Source organism: Oncorhynchus clarkii, chromosome 31 (assembly GCF_045791955.1).
Source record: "Oncorhynchus clarkii lewisi isolate Uvic-CL-2024 chromosome 31, UVic_Ocla_1.0, whole genome shotgun sequence".
Taxonomy (NCBI): domain Eukaryota; kingdom Metazoa; phylum Chordata; class Actinopteri; order Salmoniformes; family Salmonidae; genus Oncorhynchus; species Oncorhynchus clarkii.
In genome coordinates this window covers 33542272-33563712 of record NC_092177.1, presented here as the reverse complement: position 1 = coordinate 33563712, position 21441 = coordinate 33542272, and the positions used below count along the sequence as shown (strand labels likewise).

The window sequence follows — 21441 nt, the reverse complement described above, 5'->3', positions numbered from 1 at the left end:
ATTGGTCTACACGGACAAGTTCTGGCCTGGTTTAGATTTTATCTGTCGGAAAGATATCAGGTTGTGTCTGTGAATGGTTTGTCCTCTGACAAATCAACTGTACATTTCGGTGTTCCTCAAGGTTCCGTTTTAGGACCACTATTGTTTTTAGGACCACTATACATTTTACCTCTTGGGGATGTCATTCGAAAACATATTGTTAACTTTCACTGCTATGCGGATGACACACAGCTGTACATTTCAACAAAACATGGTGAAGCCCCAAAATTGCCCTCGCTAGAAGCCTGTGTTTCAGACATAAGGAAGTGGATGCTACTTTCTACTTTTAAACTCGGACAAAACAGAGATGCTTGTCCTAGGTCCCAAGAAACAAAGAAATCTTCTGTTGAATCTGACAATTAATCTTGACGGTTGTACAGTCGTCTCAAATTAAACTGTGAAGGACCTCGGCGTTACTCTGGACCCCGATCTCTCTTTTGCCGAACATATCAAGACTGTTTCAAGGACAGCTTTTTTTTCCATCTACGTAATATTGCAAAAATCTGAAACTTTCTGTCCATAAATGATGCAGAAAAATGTATCCATGCTTTTGTTACTTCTAGGTTAGACTACTACTTTCCGGCTACCCGGATAAAGCACTAAATAAACTTCAGTTAGTGCTAAATACGGCTACTAGAATCCTGACTAGAACCCAAAAATTACTCCAGTGCTAGCCTCCCTACACTGGCTTCCTGTTAAGGCAAGGGCTGATTTTAAGGTTTTATTGCTAACCTACAAAGCATTACATGGGCTTGCTCCTACCTATCTTTCCGATTTGGTCCTGCCGTACATACCTATATACGTACGCTACGGTCACAAGACGCAGGCCAACTAATTTTCCCTTTTTGCAACCTCGACAACTACTGTGATTATTATCATTTGACCATGCTGGTCATTTATGAACATCTTGGTCATGTTCTGTTATGATATCTACCCGGCACAGCCAGAAGAAGACTGGCCACCCCTCATAGCCTGGTTCCTCTCTAGGTTTCTTCCTAGGTTTTGGCCTTTCTAGGGTTTTTTTTCTTAGCCACCGTGCTTCTACAACTGCAATGTTTGCTGTTTTCGGCTGGGTTTCTGTACAGCACTTTGAGATATCAGCTGATGCAAGAAGGGCTTTATAAATACATTTGATTTGATATTATCTGGGGTTCAACTGCAGTTTTTCACTGGACTACAAAGAATACTTTTTTCTCTATTTTGACAACCACTACTATCTGCAGTTTATCCTGTCAAACAATACTCCCTTGTAAGCTTACAAGACAAGCACAGAAAATACCTTTAGTTGAAGCCAAGATTACACCTCAAAACCACAAGCAGCGTATCACTAGTAGATAGTTCTTACCACATGAGATAAGGGGCCTGTGTGTGTAACAACTTAAAGTTTGCTTTAAGGAGACAAAGCGGAAGAAGGGAGGGAGAAAAGCATATATTTAAACAGTGGTCTCAAATCAGGTGTAAGTTTGCAGTAATAGCCACCACAGGGACATGAAGTTACTGTAGAAACTCCTTTTTCTGGATATCAAGATGGGAAAATGTAGTCATGATGCAAGGCTGAATAGGGAAACTGTGACATCATGTCCCATGAAAATATCTGAGGTACTGTGGTGGTGAGTGAAAGGGGGTGTTGAAGTGGGTGTGTCCGGGGGCCGTCCAGTCAAAATGGTGTTTAAATATAGCTGGTCAACAGCAGTAGTTTGTTTGTTAGTGAGGGGCTCATGAATTGTGCTGTGACACCTCACTGAGTAGGTTCAGTTAAAAAGCAAAGGAAATACCATTAGACTTGATGTGCTTTTTCAAGGACTGTGTGTGCGCGCCCATACCTGGAACCCTGCAGTGACGAAACATTTGTGCACTAATTGAATGGTCGTATTACTTTTTGAAGCGTGAAAAGCAACAAGTACTGTATGTTCTATGTAAAATTATTTGTGGCATTGGGGGTTTGTCTCAAAAGTAAATGAAAAAAAACTTGATGCAATGGAGAAAAACATTATTTCCAGTTGGATGGTGATAAAGGAACAGTATAACGTTGTTATTATGGCTTGCTAAAATAACTGTACCCCGTAGGAACCAGAGATGTTTGTAAATGGACCAGGAAGGACCAAGGAGTCCACGAGGGAGGCAGGACGGTTCATTTCTTTGTATATTTACAATGTTATCTTTAGTACATCTGAGGTATGCCCCCACCCTTTTGAGTTAGTGTATTTTCCAAGACTAGGTTGACTAACTTTGAAAATGAGACGTTTACTAGGAGACATATGGTGAGTAAAATGTAAGAATGTCTTCCAAAAACATTGGTCTAATTTCTGAGAACACAAAAGGATGGATGTTAATACTGTTTCCTTTTCATGAATAAAGCTGAAGGATTCCTAGATCATTTTATACTACTGAGAGTGAGACATTATACATAGCTGGTGAAATAAAGCAGGGAACTTAGTAACAGAAGTGCTTTTTAAAGTATGCAGCGCAGATACAAATCCTTATAGTCATTAGCGAAGTGGTTCATTGAATGTGTCAAATATGTACTATTCCTAACCTTTCCATCAAGGAAACAGTCCATTCCATTTATTTTAACCGTTGTGGCTTTTCTCAGTAGTCCTCTGAACAAAAAAAATGCAATATGCCTTTAATTTTCCTGTGATAGGCATCTTAGAGAAATCAGTAGGGAATGTAGATGTGTTTAGCCAAGATAGTTCATTTATCCAAAAGAATTGCAAAGTCCCTGCCAATCACTTCACCATAGTTGTGTCCCCCAAAGCTACAGTTTCTGTCACATGATACAACTGTAAATATTCGCTACAAACCATGAATGAAACATTGATAAGCGACCTCTAATGTAGCAGACAAATTCTGCAACACTTGAAGGGTTTTCTACAAAACAGGATTAATGAGATAGCCAGATAAACAACTAGAAATAACTTGATTTTCTGGTTCATTAAGAAAGATAAACTTAGATGTGTTTTTGGTTACTGAGTCATTAGACCATGCCCATTTCAAGCTTATATTTCTAAAGAATGAAAAGTATTTTCTGAATATTTCCACAAGTTAACTGGCTAACTCATTGATCCTGCTTTCTAGTATACCCCTCTGCAAAATATGTGAATGAGGAGGAAAAAAAATCAAGTGAAATACTGTTTCATTTTATTTAATAAGCTGGTAAATTATAAATTATCGCACATAAAATATTATTTTCAATAGTTACAAAGTGGATAGCAACGTCTGGTAGCGGATCAAAAAAACAAGAGGGCGGCAGTTTACAAAGGATTCAGTTTCATCTGACGACACAGGATTTGAACAGCTGGGAGAGGAGTCGAGGTGCAGAGGAGGGGTATTCAACCACTGTTGACTAGCGTCCTGTTAAGCAGAGGGTGGCCAATTACCCGACTAGCAGCAGCAAACACAATGGTAACAGAGGTAGCTCCAGAACACACTGAAAACAAAGAGGGGGGATGCTGTACTCTTATGTCAAATGTGTTTGAAGATAAGAGGGAGGAAATGGGAGAAGGACGTGGAGGATGTATGGCAATAAAAATAAATAAAAAATGTGGATCATACCACAGCATGCGGAGGCGTATCAGAGAAGGGTCAACTTAATCAGATGAGGAAGTAGCATCTTTGGCTTTCCCTTGGAGATGCTACGTGGAGCTACGACAGCGGCTGAGAGACGATAGGGGAAAGGTTCAAGGGAGCGAGCTGGTTGAAGAAGCAGCCCGTTCAGAGCACACCACTTGATCTGTGAGTCCAACGGCATATTACTTCACTTCAACTCCAGAAGTCATCTTCACTTTGTCACTCTGATTTTTGATTTTCTTTCTGGTCCTTCCACCTGCCTCCCCCGGGTCATGGGCCGTGGTTGACCGGACCACTAGGGTGGGTGGGGTTGGGTTGGTTGTGTTGTCCCCTCTACGGTAAGTCTGAGGGAACTTCCTGTTTACCATGTGCCACGTTCACATTCAGTTTTTTTTTTCCTACACAAGGCCCAAAGGGCCTTCTACTCTGTGTGTTCTACTTGGTCATCTGTTGCTGGATGTGGAGCAGGAACTCGTAGTAGGAGAAGGCCGATTCCGACCTGTCCTCTACCAAGTGCTGGAAAAAGCTGGTCTTAGCTGAAGCATCATCCCTACGGGGAGAAGTAATGAAATGAATAAGCATGTGAAATAAGAAGGAGTGCATATTGTCCGAATACATATACATTCTATTGAAATTACTTTGATACTCAAAAAAAAAAAAAAAAGAAGGCCTCTTTGAATTTGTAAGATGTCCATTTGCTATGAAGAATTGTCCTCTGGCCTGTAGACATTTGTAGCAAACAGATCCTCACAGCAGTGTAGAGGTGCTGACTAAAGGTGAATAAACTGTAAGCTGTAAAAACAAAGAGTCGCACACTATGTACAAATTACTGGGAGTTTACACATAGCGTGCGATGCGGTTTTTATTGCTCATAGTGCAACAATGCACCAGCATGACGTAAGAACACCTGATCGTTCCATGACAGAGTGACCAGGTGAATCAAGGAGAAAGCTATGATCCCTTACTTATTTATTTCACTTGTTAAATCCATTTCAAATCAGTGTAGATTAAGGGGAGAAGACAAGTTAAATATTTTTTAAGCCTTGAGACATGGATTGTGTACAGTCGTGGCCAAAAGTTTTGAGAATGACAATTTGCATATACTTCAGAATGTTATGAAGAGTGATCAGATGAATTGCAATTAATTGCAAAGTCCCTCTTCACCATGCAAATTAACTGAATCCCCAAAAACATTTCCACTGCATTTCAGCCCTGCCACAAAAGGACCAGCTGACATCATGTCAGTGATTTTCTCGTTAACACAGGTGTGAGTGTTGACGAGGTCAAGGCTGGAGATCACTCTGCCATGCTGAATGAGTTCGAATAACAGACTGGAAGCTTCAAAAGGAGTGTGGTGCTTGGAATCATTGTTCTTCCTCTGTCAACCATGGATACCTGCAAGGAAACACATGCCGTCATCATTGCTTTGCACAAAAAGGGCTTAACAGGCAAGGATATTGCTGCCAGTAAGATTGCACCTAAATCAACCATTTATCGGCTCATCAAGAACTTCCAGGAGAGCGGTTGTTGTGAAGGCTTCAGGGCACCCAAGAAAGTCCAGCAAGGGCCGTCTCCTAAAGTTGATTCAGCTGCGGGATCGGGGCACCACCAGTACAGAGCTTGCTCAGGAATGGCAGCAGGCAGGTGTGAGTGCATCTGCACACACAGTGAGGTGAAGACTTTTGGAAGATGGCCTGGTGTCAAGAAAGGCAGCAAAGATGCCACTTCTCTACAGGAAAACCCATCAGGGACAGACTGATATTCTGCAAAAGGTACAGGGATTGGACTGCTGAGGACTGGGGTAAATAAATGTTCTCTGATGAATCCCCTTTCCGATTGTTTGGGGCATCCAGAAAAAAGCTTGTCAGAGAAGACAAGGTGAGCTCTACCATCAGTCCTGTGTCATGCCAACAGTAAAGCATCCTGAGACCATTCATGTGTGGGGTTGCTTCTCAGCCAAGGGAGTGGGCTCACTCACAATTTTGCCTAAGAACACAGCCATGAATAAAGAATGGTACCAACACATCCTCCGAGAGCAACTTCTCCCAACCATCCAGGAACAGTTTGACGACGAACAATGCCTTTTCCAGCATGATGGAGCACCTTGCCATAGGGCAAAAGTGATAACTAAGTGGGTCGGGGAACAAAACATTAATATTTTGGGTCCATGGCCAGGAAACTCCCCAGACCTTAATCCCATTGAGAACTTGTGGTCAATCCTCAAGAGGCGGGTGGACAAACAAGACCCCACAAATTCTGACAAACTCCAAGCATTGATTATGCAAGAATGGGCTGCCATCAGTCAGGATGTGGCCCAGAAGTTGATTGACAGCATGCCAGGGCAGATTGCAGAGGTCTTGAAAAAGAAGGGTCAACACTGCAAATATTGACTCTTTGCATCAACTTCATATAATTGTCAATAAAAGCATGACACTTATGAAATGCTTGTAATTTATATTTGTGTCATTCTCAAAACTTTTAGCCACGACTGTATGTACAGTGCCTTGCGAAAGTATTCGGCCCCCTTGAACTTTGCGACCTTTTGCCACATTTCAGGCTTCAAACATAAAGATATAAAACTGTATTTTTTTGTGAAGAATCAACAACAAGTGGGACACAATCATGCAGTGGAACGACATTTATTGGATATTTCAAACTCTTTTAACAAATCAAAAACTGAAAAATTGGGCATGCAAAATTATTCAGCCCCTTTACTTTCAATGCAGCAAACTCTCTCCAGAAGTTCAGTGAGGATCTCTGAATGATCCAATGTTGACCTAAATGACTAATGATGATAAATACAATCCACCTGTGTGTAATCAGGTCTCCGTATAAATGCACCTGCACTGTGATAGTCTCAGAGGTCCGTTAAAAGCGCAGAGAGCATCATGAAGAACAAGGAACACACCAGGCAGGTCCGAGATACTGTTGTGAAGAAGTTTAAAGCCGGATTTAGATACAAAAAGATTTCCCAAGCTTTAAACATCCCAAGGAGCACTGTGCAAGCGATAATATTGAAATGGAAGGAGTATCAGACCACTGCAAATCTACCAAGACCTGGCCATCCCTCTAAACTTTCAGCTCATACAAGGAGAAGACTGATCAAAGATGCAGCCAAGAGGCCCATGATCACTCTGGATGAACTGCAGAGATCTACAGCTGAGGTGGGAGACTCTGTCCATAGGACAACAATCAGTCGTATATTGCACAAATCTGGCCTTTATGGAAGAGTGGCAAGAAGAAAGCCATTTCTTAAAGATATCCATAAAAAGTGTTGTTTAAAGTTTGCCACAAGCCACCTGGGAGACACACCAAACATGTGGAAGAAGGTGCTCTGGTCAGATGAAACCAAAATTGAACTTTTTGGCAACAATGCAAAACGTTATGTTTGGCGTAAAAGCAACACAGCTGAACACACCATCCCCACTGTCAAACATGGTGGTGGCAGCATCATGGTTTGGGCCTGCTTTTCTTCAGCAGGGACAGGGAAGAGGGTTAAAATTGATGGGAAGATGGATGGAGCCAAATACAGGACCATTCTGGAAGAAAACCTGATGGAGTCTGCAAAAGACCTGAGACTGGGACGGAGATTTGTCTTCCAACAAGACAATGATCCAAAACATAAAGCAAAATATACAATGGAATGGTTCAAAAATAAACATATCCAGGTGTTAGAATGGCCAAGTCAAAGTCCAGACCTGAATCCAATCGAGAATCTGTGGAAAGAACTGAAAACTGCTGTTCACAAATGCTCTCCATCCAACCTCACTGAGCTCGAGCTGTTTTGCAAGGAGGAATGGGAAAAAATTTCAGTCTCTCGATGTGCAAAACTGATAGAGACATACCACAAGCGACTTACAGCTGTAATCGCAGCAAAAGGTGGCGCTACAAAGTATTAACTTAAGGGGGCTGAATAATTTTGCACGCCCAATTTTTCAGTTTTTGATTTGTTAAAAAAGTTTGAAATATCCAATAAATGTCTTTCCACTTCATGATTGTGTCCCACTTGTTGATTCTTCACAAAAAAATACAGTTTTATATCTTTATGTTTGAAGCCTGAAATGTGGCAAAAGGTCGCAAAGTTCAAGGGGGCCGAATACTTTCGCAAGGCACTGTATATGTGCCATATAGAAGGTCAAGGCAAAATAATTAAGTGCCAGGCGCACTAGTTTGAAAAGGGGGTTACAACTCAATACCAGGAAGGTGTTCCTAACGTTTTGTACACTCACTATGTGGTCACCGATGGCTTCCTACACGACATGGACCCAGACACTCACTAGCAACAAACACACACGCGTCAATGCATCAGACCCGGGGTCCTTGACTTACTTCAGGACGTGAAGTGTTGAGCTGAAGGTTCGTGAGTCCTGTAGCCAGGCGAGGAGTGCGCGCAGTCGTTCAGACAGAGGGGTTTCCAGCTCAGGAATTTGGGTCTGGTATTCATAAGAGACAAAGAAGAAAAAAAAGAAGACCCACAGCTTTGTTTTTACTACTCAAGACAGTCTACACTGTGTGTGTGTCTGTGTGTGTGTGTGTGTGCGTGTGTGAAAAAAATAAAGATAACTAGTGGTTGGTTTCAATCCCAGATCTCCACACGTCTGACGTGTTTGTGATCTAGTGAAATATGTACGTGTGGTTCCGAATGTAAGGAATGCCTGTGGTTTAGGGATGTGTTGGTCTTCTCCCGAAAGATGGAATCAGAAACGCAAACAAAACCTCGACAATTGCTACTCGGCCTGTGTTTGGGTTGTAACACACCCACGTTGTGTGGTATTACATTATTTAGGTAGCCACGGGCCTTTTGTCAAAAAAGTAGAACCAAATAAACAAACCTACTAAAATGTAAATTACTCTCTGGCTGAACTGACTAAAGTACAGTACTATTTAATTGTGAAGCACCAGCTGGACACAGCACAGAGTTATACACAGCAATAAATGTGTCACATTGTGTCAAATGAATGTTAGTGCCCCACTAACCATGTTAGGGGGTATTGAAGCATGGTTTGGGCAGCCCAGCACGTCTCGAATGAACATATCATTACAGCATTTCCCAATCCACAAGTAAAACACCTGGAGAAGAGAACAGAGAGGAAGTCAATGAAGTGTACATTTCTACACGGGACAGTAACAAGGATACTTCTTCCAATACATGAATCTTTCCTCCATTCCCTTCCTTGAGGTAAACACTGATCTACACAGAGTGTGAAAACCATTATGGACACCTGCTCATTCCATAACACAGGCTGACCAGGTGAAAGCTATGATCCCTTATTTATGTCACTTGTTAAATCCACTTTAAAATCAGTGTAGACAAAGGGGAGGAGACAGGTTAAAAATAATTGCCTTGGATTGTGTATGTGTGCCATTCAGATGGTGAATGGGCAAGACAAAATATTTAAGTGCCTTTGAACGGGGTATGGTAGTAGGTGCCAGGCGCACCGGTTTAAGTGTGTCAAGAATTGCAACGCTGCAATATTGCCTTCACCTAGTCAACCTTGTCAGATCTGTTATCATCATGGAGGAACGGATTGAGGAGTTCATTGCTAAAAAGTCCTCAAACAGAGACGAGGTTCATTTTTTCAGGGACTTCGGTCAATTGACAGAGCATAGCAGGACTTACACTGCCACAGTCCATGAGGAAAGCCCCTTCTCTGGTCAGCTTCTCAGCCGTAAGGTGCAGCAGATGGGGCTGGGGCACTATGCAGTCGTTCAGGTGGAGCGCCCCCTGTGGACAGAAAATGGTAAAGCAGTCTACATTTCAGTATACTCGTGACCCACCAGGTAAAACAAAACCAACGTGTCCAGCTAGGAACCAGTGGAACGCTGGAGAGATGAATCAGTTGTTCAAAGCAGAGCGGGCAGTGTTGACCTCTCACCTGGTCTGAAATGGTGTCCAGGCGGTAGAGGTCGGGGTGGACCGTGCGCATGATCTGCTGCAGCGGCTGGCTCTTGAACTCGCACATGGCGAAGACGCGCTCGTCCAGCTTTGTGCTGGTCCCTGTGCGCAGTGCTTTCTGTTAGGTGGAGAGGAAGGAGGAGGAAGGGGAAAGAGGAGGAGAGGAGGGAGCACAGATTCATGAGAAGGGTTAGCATTGACAGCTTTAAACGGCTTCTGACTAGTGACGGAGACATACGGCGCATACAACGGCTCTGTGTGTGTGTTGTTCAGACAGACCTGTTTGAGTAATGCCAGCACGTAGAGGGGGAAGAGACAGAGGGCTGCGGGGGCGATGAGGCCAGACTGCTGCAGATTCGAGACGGTGTTCTTGTACGCACTCAGGGAGTCCACCACCGCATTCACCAGGGCATCCCGGGCGTCCGACAGGCTTGAAGATATCGACCGGTCAATGGCTGTTCAAAATTAAAATGTATGAATATACACAACAACAAAAATCGGATCTCATGAACAAATGCAGCGTGCGTATATATACACTCACCCATGTTGGCTAGGAGGCAGGTGATGGCCTGAACGTCAGCCCCGGCATATACATCACTCAGCTGGCTGACCACGGGCAGACACAGAGTATGGACCCTGATCCGCCTCTTCCCTAGGAGGACAGAGGGAGGGGGGGGATAGGAGTAGAGATGAGGGTAGATTAATTTGTCTTTGTTAGATGATATTAAAATAACAACTCTTGTACTAGAACTGGGACTAATTATTCATTATTTAAGTAAAAGTCGGCAATGACTTCTCCAAATATTTCCACAATGAATGAAACGGTGAGATGGTGTTCACCTTTGCTGGAGGTGTACAGCAGCGCAGCCTGGAAGCAGGCCAGTGAGGTGTCGGCCATGCTCTCCTCTATAGACATCTGCACAGCGAAGCCCGAGTCTGGGTTGACATTGGCCAGGGACAGCAGGTCCGTCGAGCGCACAAAGAAGTTCCCATGGAATGTGTGGATGGACAAGCCTGTTTACCAAGGAGACATACATAGTAATGATGACTGCTAAATCGATCTAGAAATTGTCAAGAAATGTGTACTGTTTGGCCTCCCGAGTGGCGCAGTTCTCTAAGGCATAGCATCGCAGTGCTAGAGGCGTCACTACAGACCCGGGTTCGATCGCAGGCTGTGTCGCAGCCAGCCGCGACTGGGAGACCCATGAGGCGTAGCCCGGGTTAGGGGAGGGTTCGGCCGGGCCGGGATGTCCTTGTCCTATCGCGCTCTAGCGACTCCTTGTGGCGGGCCGGGCACAATGCACGCCGACTTTGGTCGCCAGTTGTACGGCGTTTCCTCCGACACATTGGTGCGGCTGGCTTCCGGGTTAAGCGAGCAGTGTGTCAAGAAGCAATGCAGCTTGGCAGGGGTCGTGTTACGGAAGGACGCATAGCTCTCAACCTTTGTCTCTCACGAGTCTGTACGGGAGTTGCAGCGATGGGACAATTGGATATGATGAAATTGGGGAGGCAAAACACGTAAAAAAATATTAACAACATTTGTGGAGTGACAACAGTACCTTTCAGAAAAAGATTTTAAAAACTACTCAGACAATACAAAACGAAATATCTAGGAGTAGTTTACCCTTGCAAAATCATAACCATTTGAAGAAACAAACTAACAAAATAGACCTACCTTTGGTGCAGCGTATCCTCATGACAGCCTCAAAGCCGATCTTCCTGGTGAGGTAGCGCTCCAGATCCTTCTGGAACTTGTCCAGCTGGGCCGGGTTGTGAACGTGGTGCAACGAGGGGTAGTAGAAGATACTACCCGCTGAGTATTTAGACACACACGCTGGCCATCCGAGAGGGGCGGGGGGGTGGGGTAGGGGGGAAATAAGGAAGGAAAGAAAGGAGGATAGAAATTCTCTTTAAGACGCCGGTCTCTTTCTCAACTTTCAGCATTTTCCTAAACAGTAACCTGTCTATTATATAATCTAAGGAATGGACGATCACGTCTTACCTAGTGAGGCCAGGTCAGAGTACTGGGAGCTGAGGAGGAAGAGGTCCACTCCTATCTGCTGACCAGAACAGTCCAGGGCCAGCTTCTTGTAGAAGTCTGTGGCTGGGCCCAGGTGTTGGACCCCCTGTCACAACATGACATGCAGAACAGACTTCTTAGACAACTGGAACCTTACATTACAGAGCCATATGGTCTGACAGTGTGTGTCATGCCTGTGTGTGCGACTCTGCACTCATACCTTGGTGCTGGACCTCTGGTTAGGGTCCTCCCGGGACTGCAGCAGGCCGGCACCCAGCGTGGGTAGCTGGGTCTGGAACACGGAGACGCGGCCCCCTGTGGAGGACATGAGCTTGTAGGCAGCCTGCAGCGCCGGGCCCAGGGCACTGTGGGTCTCCCTGGTCTGGCTAAACATGCCGGGTAGGGAGGTCAACAGGACCTTCACCAGCTGGGAGTGGGAGAGAAAATGAGAGATCAGGGAGAGAGAGAACAGTCAAAATGACTAAAGATGCACACACACACCAGCATCTGAAAACAAACTGACTATCACACTAAAGCAACCATACATGGTCAGAAACACACAGACTCTCACCCTCCAGTCATAAAAAATACATTAATAAAATAATAAAATCAGCCTGTGGTGACACTGGTAAACACAAAAAGTTCCACACATTCTCAGTCAAAGAAAAACCTTTACCGCTCTGCTTTCCTTTAGGTTCACCAGTAGACTGTCGTGGGTTGGAATGAAGATATCTACAAGAACAGAACAAAGACTGAATCATTTACTGCATCACCACAGCTCACATTCAATGTCCTGGGATAATTCACTTGGAGAAATGACTATATTCACCAGCAGAAGGACAAGTCATTACATCTCTACAGTACACATTATTTTTACCATTAGTGGATAAGTGACATGTCAGTTTGAGGGAGAGGAGGGTGTAGTCAGTCTGCAGTCAACAACACTGTTGCCTTGCCAAGAGCTGTTTGTTGTTTAGTAAGACAACGACATGTTGGCTTGAGCACAAACTGACTGGCAGTGGACCTAAAGATGGAGGAGAGCTGACTGAAACACACACACACAGAACACACACCGTCGATGTCGGAGACCACCAGCATCTGGGGCTGCGAGAGGCTCTCGTGGAGGTTGTAGAAGTGGATGGTGCTGTTGAAGGTGATGAAGCCCACTCGGGTACGCGTGTCCCCCGGCATCCTGAGACACAGAACAGACACCCCCCGGAGAGTTAGCCTGGCCGCGGCATGTAACAGTACTGTACAACGGAACAGGTCAAGAAAATGGCAGAATAACTCTCTGGTTTGAGAGATACCAGATGTGTGTGAGTGTGGAGTTCTGGTGAACTCTTTTTCACGTCAGAATGTGAGATTATGGAGTTCAAGTTGACGTGACTGAGATTTTCCAGACATCGGAACCAGCAGTGAACCTTCGTCAAAGCTAGTTTTGTATAGTTGCAACAAAGAACAGGATAATTTCCTGAGAAAAACAGGAAGGACAGTCCTGCTAAAGTATTTCATGTTTCTCTTTTCTTTTTTTCTGGCAAGAGTTCAAGTATATACACTTCAAAATGGTTTGCTCCCTAAGGAACTGTCCGATTAAATTCGGATTTGACCAAATCTTATTGCTCACCATGTGTATGAATGTTGACGAACTTAACTACTAAAACAGAAAGCAACAGAGCGATCACCATTTACTTTTAAATGCCTCCAGTTCTTACGCACTTCCATGCCAGCCAATACTAGTATGACTTTTATAGTAGGGCTTGACCTGTTTCACATTTGATCCATGGCTTTTATTTATTTATTTCTCTTTGAAATGGAGCCTTGACTACTTAATAGTAGGGGTGTGAGCAGGAAAGGCCTTTGTCAGATACATATAAACTGACTGGAAAACTACAGCTACTGCATCGGTTATCTAAGTGAATTTATCAGGAGTCAACGGCAGTGCTATAAGCAACTCAGATCATATTGAACACATGAATCCAAGTGCGAAGCTACTCACTTGTCCAGGTTCTCCAGTAAGGTCTGACAGAAGACTTCCAGGTAGCCTGCATCCACCGCGTTGTGAGACACATCCAGCACAAACAGGTACACTGCAGGCTGAGGGGGCCGCAGCTGGGGACAACACCCATACACATGCTTTACTCAAAACATTCAACCAGTTCACATCTGCAGACTGACAGTCTGATATTGGAAAGCACAGTGCCTTGCCATTGGTGACTGCATGAATCTGATGGAGACCTGCCCTCTAGAGGATTGTGGGCAAACTGTTTCTGGATGACTGAACTTATTATTAAAAAAAGTTATTATATTATATTATATTATTATTATTATTGTTTTTTGAATCACTCACCATGTAATCTGAAGAGGCTATGAACTCCACAGTGGAGTTCTGCACCTCTGGCCTCTTGTGGGGCTCTCCATAGGAGCGGGTCACGGGATTGTACATGAACTCATCGGGAACTGTGAGGGGGAGAATATATGCACGTTCAAGTAATTTAGCAGATGCTATTTAATGTCTCACATTTTGGACGGTGCTGCCCTAAGTACACATATTGAATAGAGGGATCCGTACCATCGTTGACCCTGTAGCAGAGGCTGCATTTCCATCTCCTCTGGTCCAGAAAGGAGACGAAGGGGTTAATGTAGGTACGACAGGAGCGACATCTCACTATGGTGCTGGACGTGATCACTGGGAGTTGCTATGGATGGAGAGAAAAAGATGTTAAAAAATAAAAAAGTAATCACTAGGCAAGTCAGTTAAAGAACAAATTATTTTACAATGATGGCCTACCCGGGCCAAACCGGGATGACGCTGGGCCAATTGTGCGCCGCCCTATGGGGCTCCCAATCACGGCTGGATGTGATACAGCCTGGATTCGAACCAGGGACTGTAGTGACGCCCCTAGCACTGAGATGCAGTGCCTTAGACCGCTGCGCCACACGGGAGCCCAAAGATGAAGACGACTGTTGATTTGTGGTTTGTTACTCATTAAATTATTTACATTCTACACCTGATTGAACCTGCGTCTGCAATCTATAGGAGAGGACTCTTTTCTGTCAAGTCTTTATATCAACAGTCTGCTTTTTGTACTTTTACCACCTTGCACCTGACACTGTCAATGAAACTAAAATAATGGCTTTCTGCACCTCCTCAACCTCCAGCTCATTCTGCCTTGCCTCCTGCTTTTCTGTTTCTGAACTCAGGTCAACTTCCTATGACATATTGACAGGGTGTTATTAAGGGGCACTGAACGCTACAGTCAATATAAATAACCACTGAAGTGTCTTATTCTATGATATTCACTCAATTCCACAACCAAACATTTGTGCTATGTTCAATGTAGCGTTTCAATTCAATTGCACTTCCAAGTTGGTAGCTTCCTGAAATGTCAGTCGCTTACACCTATCCAATCCTCTCAGATCTACACCAGTACATAGTAGTTAGGGGCTAGGGGATGTTTGTGGACAGGGCCCGGGTTGTATTAGGGCTGGGTGTCTTCTTACTGCGAGGTCTCTGAAGGGGTGCAGGAGGAGGCCCAGGGGCAGCCGGGCTTTATTCAGCAGGGCCTGGGTCTGTGGGATGTTGGTCAGGGTACACCTGAATGTGCTGTGGAGGCCAGAGAGAAGAGCTTTTAGCACAGCTTTGTAAAGGCATGAGATAATAAGTTAAATTGAGTGAGCGGGGACTATGGAGGAACAATGCAGTGTGGAGATAGAGGAGAAGTACATTTGAAATCAACAAATGTTCCCAATTTTTTTTTTGCTTGAGCCTATAAATAAACTTGGGATCGCACTTGTCATTCCTAGTGTTTCAGTTTACGCTGAATATTGTCCGTTAGTGTTGTGTCCAGATACCAGCATTTCCTCAAACCCACAAACTTCCCCTGCCCTTACTCCGGGCTGCAGTTGGCCTTCTTGAGGTCAGCGTTGAGGTTGGGTTCGGGGGCATCCAAGGGCCGGTGGGGCAGAAGGTTCCTCTCCTGCAGCAGGTTGACGGGCCGCAGCGCCTCCACCTCCAGCTCTGGCACACCGCTCAGCCCCCCCAGGGCCTCAGACAGCTGGGACATGTTAGGGAAGGGCTGCATGGACAAACAGGAGGCAGTTAGTCAAACAGTCACTAGGGACAGGTAGATCATTACCACAAGGGTCAGGTGTGGGGCAGAGATGAACATGATAGAAAGGAAGTGATATCCACAACACTAATATGCCCCCAGAGAAATGTATTGACATGCAGTGTCTTAGTAGGCCAACTCCTTTTCATGTATTTCATGAGGGACCATATTAAAATTGCACAATAAGGCCCGAGGGGGTGTGGTATATGGCAAATATAGCACGGCTAAGGGCAGTTCTTATGCACGACGCAATGAGGAGGGCCTGGATACAGCCCTTAGCCGTGGTATATTGGCAATACACCACAATCCCCCGAGGTGCCTTATTGCCATTATAAAACTGGCTAGCAATGTACTTAGAGCATTAAAAATACATGTTTTGTCATTCCTGTGGTGCACGGTCTATTATAAACTGGGTGGTTCGAGCCCTGAACGCTGATTGGCTGACAGCCGTATACCATGGGTATGACAAAACATTTATTTTTATTGCTATAAATACGTTGGTAACCAGTTTATAATAGCAATAAGGCACCTCTGGGGTTTGTGGAATATGGCCAATATACCACGGCTAAAGGCTGTATCCAGGCACTCCGGGTTTCTTCGTGCATAATAACAGCCCTTAGCCATGGTATATTGGCCATATACCCCTCGTACATTATTGCTTAAATATACCAACGCTGTCAGCCAATCAGCATTCAGGGCTTGAACCACCCAGTTTATTTAGAATATATATTCTCTTTTAGTCATACACAACCAGGTGAGTTGTACCAGAACATCTTACCTGTGACAAATGCTGGTAGCCAGTTTGGTTGTACCTGCCGTGTGAGGGGGAGGAGTCTGTCCTGGGGGACGGCCTCTGCTGATAAGCTGGCTGCATGCTGGGGTAGCCATAGCCAAAGGGCGGGGCTTGTTTGGTCATGTCGGCGGAGGGGGGAATGGAGGACTCTAGAAATAGAGTGACAAACATTAGGGTTGAAGGTACCAAAATGATGACTGCCTGCCCACTTAGTGCATTTTGGGGTTGTGGTTGAACGGAGAGAAATGTGGCAGCAGAATCGTTCAATTGTGTCAAATGCCTCAACGTGGCGCTGGATTTTTAAGAGCCGAGTACAGTATGTACCTGGGTAGCTGCCGCCTTCCAGGGAGTCGTAGCTGTTGGGCACCGGGGACGCACTGCCAGTGGTAGTTGAGGAACTATCACCACCTGAGAGTGGGGATGGTGGGGGAAGAAAGAGAAAAACATTTAAGGAGCTGCTCTCTAACTTTAAAAGTTGAATACAGTGCACATGCAGGCGGGAGAAAAATGACACATGAAAGGTGGACATGTTAGGGGTGTGTAAGCAGGGCAGGGGGAATGTGATGCTGATGAAATAGGAAAATAGGTGAAGCCATAGACAGACAGGCAGTAGTTATCATCATCATCCAGCCTTCCCTTCCAGATCTCTGAGAGAAGTCATTTTAGGTCTCGCCACCCACACCCACGCACTGGAAGCTCTGAAAGAGTTGTTTAATCCAATTGGGCAAAACGGAGGGCTGTGACAGTGAACCAAGATAGCGCTGCCTCATTGGATGAGCTCCAATTATCACAGGCAGCTAAATCTGCCTGCCACCCCAGTGGATTAAGTGCTCTAGATATTAAAGAACCTGGGCCTGGGGAAACATGTACTATGACTGACAAGCCCTCCTAACACATCGGAATTCAGCTAATTAGACATATCAAAATGACCAAAAATGGAGAGCGGCTGAATGATGATTGGCCAAATGTACAGAGAATGATAAGAAACCACTTGAGAAAAAAAAAAATAGGACAAACAAGAGAAACATCAGTGTCAAAAAAAGTGCATGAAAATGACATCCGAAGGCGTTTGGAGAGCAAGGGCAGAGGAGAAAGAGTTAAGGCATAGCGCACTTAACTGAACCAAGGTGCTAAGGAGTGCTAGCTGACTTGCCTCAGCCTCTACCCTTTTCCCATTGGAGACCAAGTGAGCGGCAGAGAGCCTGTTGGCCCGTGGTAACAGGGGACATGCTATATATATAAAAAACAGTTAACCTCTAGACAATAACACACTACCCAAGGGTGTGGACCCACCAGCGCCTCTAGGACATTCATCAACACCTTCTCATTGAAACACGGCGTGTACTCTGATAACAACATGTGAAATGTAGTATGAATAATATCATTATCAGGATAGCATAACTATGGAAGTTGCTAAGATTTCAGGTTCCAAACCAACTGGTGACTTGACTGGCCCAGATAGGGGGTCTATTGAAAATTGTGTTCAATTATGTCTGCTCTAAACATCTGTTTATCTAAATGCAAAACCAATCATGCCCCCTCCTGTAATTGAAATGCAGACAGACATTCCCAAATGGTTAGTGGGTGAGAGGAAAACTGAGGACATGATTGGAAAGGACAAGAACGAGTGCATAGCCTGAATTTCAAGAAGACTAAACAGATTCTAAAACAGATCATTTACTCTCAAACACTACACCGTACTCACATTATTTGAACTGATGGTTCGAATGAGGCTTATCCTCTGTGATGAAGTTAGGATAACTGATCAGATGCTCCACACCATTCTGATTGCCATGCTTCAGTGATTTTAGTTACAACGAGCTCACATCACTAAAAACAAAAATCTATTGGGAACACTGTGATAATGTTGGGAGAAGATATGGCGTAGATGTTGAATGCGTGGACGCGTCAGAATGCGTCAGATGGGCAGCAGAGAGAGATGGATCTGCAAGTGGGGGGCAGGCAAGCTGCTAGAGATGGGCAGAGGTGGCTTTGAGACATGAGTATGAATGCAAAGTGCCTGGGGTTGAAAGGAAAGTAAGTGGGTTGATGTGGAGGTCGGGTTGGTTGGGTGGTTATTGGAGTTGGGATGAGGGGCGGGCGGGCGGGCAGGGATGGGAATAAAAGCTATAAGCAGACCTGCTTCCTCATCCTCCTCCTCATCAACATCCTCATCGGAGCTGGATGACAAGGGGGCAGCGTTGGTGGAGGCGTTGGCAGAGCTAGCGCCACTATTGGCTACATATCCGTAGTGCATGCCTGTAGAGGGGTGGGAGAGGGTACAAAACAGAACAACCGTCAACTATGTGGAGGGGAGGAGGGGGCGAGGACGGAGCCAGAGGACTGTCAATTTAGAAAATCTGTGTCTGTGTGGTGGGAATGTTGGTGAGGATGCTTGTGATTCGCCTGTTGAAACATCACATCTCACTAGCTTGTACCAAATTGAGACAAAAACAAATCATGGTAGGATTGTATCTATGGAGAAGAGAAAACGGAAAGCGAGACAGGACAAGAACAAAAAGGAGATAGAGGACCTATTACATTCACTTAGTTAGACTAAGCCTACAAGAAGTGAGTTTGAAAGATGAAATACAGATCCCTTCATCAATCATTGAATGAAGGTCCTCAGGGTGAGGACGGATAACCACACAAACGTAAAAATGCAGGACCTAGGGCAGGCAAAATTACCGTATAACTGACGGTTATGGATGAAGACCGTCATGAAAATTAAGTAACCGTCATAACTGTAAAAAAAATAATAAAAATTGATTTTACGGAGACCGCGGTCATTTACCATCATCCAAAATTCCATGAATGTCAGAGCCTTGGCAGGATCCTCTTAAACTTGCATTAAAATGGCAGACATGGGCATGCCATTGAGGACTTAGAGTTACTGTAGAGATATGGAGGCTAATTCAAAAGTTGAAAAGCCTCTCTTCTCTCCATTTACCTTGCTGATGCCCCGGGGAGGAAGTGAAAGGGGTTCCTGAAAGTGGTCTATCTCCGTCAGCACCCCCGGTGTTGTGTGTGACTCCGTAGTGGTCATGTGCCATGGCTCCCTGGTGGCTTTGGTCATAGTGCTGGAGGACTGGGGCTTGGACTGGGGAGAAGACGACAATTAAGGCAGAGGCAAGTATATCAAATATTGTCATTGCATAAATTAAAAAGAAAAGGGGATTGACAAGTGTCTCAAAATCGATTATGTACGGACAATCACAACAGTGCATTACCCTGGCCGTTGACTGTGGCTGGTTGGCCGGGTGGAGCCATGCTAGGCCCAGAGGGAACCGCTGCAGTAGATGCTGGGTGACTGGTGCCATTTCCTGGGGGATACTGGTGGAGGGGAGCGCCTATCAGGTTGGAAATGGCTCCTGGGCCGGTGGGAGCCTGGGAGGAACGCAAAGTGCCGTACTGGCTGCTTCCTGGTGCAGAGGGGTACGAGACAATGGGGTACATGGGAGTGCCTTGGCTGCTGGGGGTCGCTGACACCAAGTTAAGCTGCTGGGGATAGATTAGCGCTTGGGAGGGGAGGTACTGCTGCTGGTCATGGTAGGCCCCATGCGGTGCGTAGGGGGATGGTTGTTGGAATGGAGGTGCCTGTTGGGGGTTTGGAGGGGCAACTGAGGTGGGAAGGGTGCCATAGGGCTGAGAGGGAGGATGGGAGCCTTGAGTTACTCTGTATGCAGAGGGGGCTACAGTAGGTGCAGCAATAGGCTGCTGGTGGCTGTTGTGGTGGTAGTAAGCACTGTGGTCATTGTTCGTATTGGGAGATTTGTTGAGGGCAGGGGCACAGTGTCCAGAAATGGTTGGGTAGCCCTGCTGTTGAGGCCCTGCTCCATAGTACCCCGGAGGATATGTGGATGGGTAGGTCTGTCCTACTGGACCTGTGGAGAATAACAGTTGAGGTTAGCAAAACCAGGATTCATGTTTTAATTTTTTTAAAGGAGTTTGCGGAACAATTTGCATATTGTTGATGGATTTTTGATCATCGATGTGTAATCAATCTACCATTTTCAAAAGTATTACCTACCTACATTACTAAATATTCTATAGAAGGGGTCAAACCTGTCAATGTTAGCTAAGCAGTTACTGACTTATTCAAACCAACAGTAACATAATTGTGCTAACTAGCTGCCGGTGTATTGTCCTACCAGTAATGAGATGTCAATACCCTAGCTAGCCTAAAGGTTCCTCCCCTCCATGGACCCTGGCTGCGTTAGTACAATAAGCAAAGATAGATAATATCTGGCAACATCCATTTGTGAACATGACCAAATATTACTACAAATACTTTAGTGATGTGGTTGTTCAATATAGCTTGCCAACTAACTAGTTGCAAGCTTGAATGGATGTTCGCTAGAAAGTTTAGCTTTCTCTTTAACGTTAGCTAGCAAGCTAGCTACAGTACAGTAGATGGCTAACGGTTTGCTAGCTGTTTCTAGCTAACGTTACTGCTAGTTAATAACAAAAGGACAATTGTTCCGTTTTTACTAGCTAATAACGCTATAGCTAACGTAAGTTAGTTATCTAAGCTAATTACCAGACGCAATAGGTAGCCAAGCAACACCCTTTCACACAGCCATTAGCTATTTCAACCACTGGCACTTGCTAGTTTAGCTAGCGGCCGTATCTCCACGGCCCGTTTTACCATTCTGATAGGGGGGTGCTGCTCCACCATTAGGCGTAGAGTTCATGCTGTAACCGACAGGGGTTTTCAGGTCCGTCTCTTGGTCACGAATGCACAGGGTGACAAAAACACATGAAAGGTTGTCACCAGGGCAATATTCCCATTTGCTAGCTAGTTGTTGGCTGAGGATTTTGTGTCCCCTACTCCGATGGCTGTCGAGCAGAGACGACGAGGTTCATCCACTTATGTGAAGCTGCCGTTTCTATGCGACTAGAGATGGCATAACGGCGCCACCTGTCAGTAGGCAGAAGAGCAAGAGCTGGATCAAGTGTTGAAATTGTTTTATTTATTTAGCTAGTCAAATCAGCACCTATTTTTTCTGTTGTT

General features: G+C 45.0%; 1 protein-coding gene across 1 annotated transcript; it reads right to left on the bottom strand.

The window, feature by feature from the left end:
• Positions 1-3168: 3168 nt before the first annotated feature.
• On the bottom strand, positions 3169-21340 carry LOC139390791 (protein transport protein Sec24B-like). The gene is made up of 24 exons (XM_071138186.1): positions 21076-21340; positions 19658-20311; positions 19378-19527; positions 18567-18686; positions 16752-16835; positions 16413-16576; positions 15417-15601; positions 15027-15129; positions 14095-14221; positions 13873-13982; positions 13522-13634; positions 12599-12717; positions 12202-12257; positions 11746-11952; positions 11508-11631; positions 11181-11339; positions 10346-10519; positions 10047-10157; positions 9785-9960; positions 9486-9623; positions 9230-9334; positions 8587-8679; positions 7939-8042; positions 3169-4159 (listed from the first exon to the last, which is right to left on the bottom strand). The coding sequence occupies exons 1-24, from the start codon at positions 21119-21121 to the stop codon at positions 4045-4047; spliced, it is 3537 nt and encodes a 1178-aa protein (XP_070994287.1). The 5' UTR covers positions 21122-21340; the 3' UTR covers positions 3169-4044.
• Positions 21341-21441: the final 101 nt, after the last annotated feature.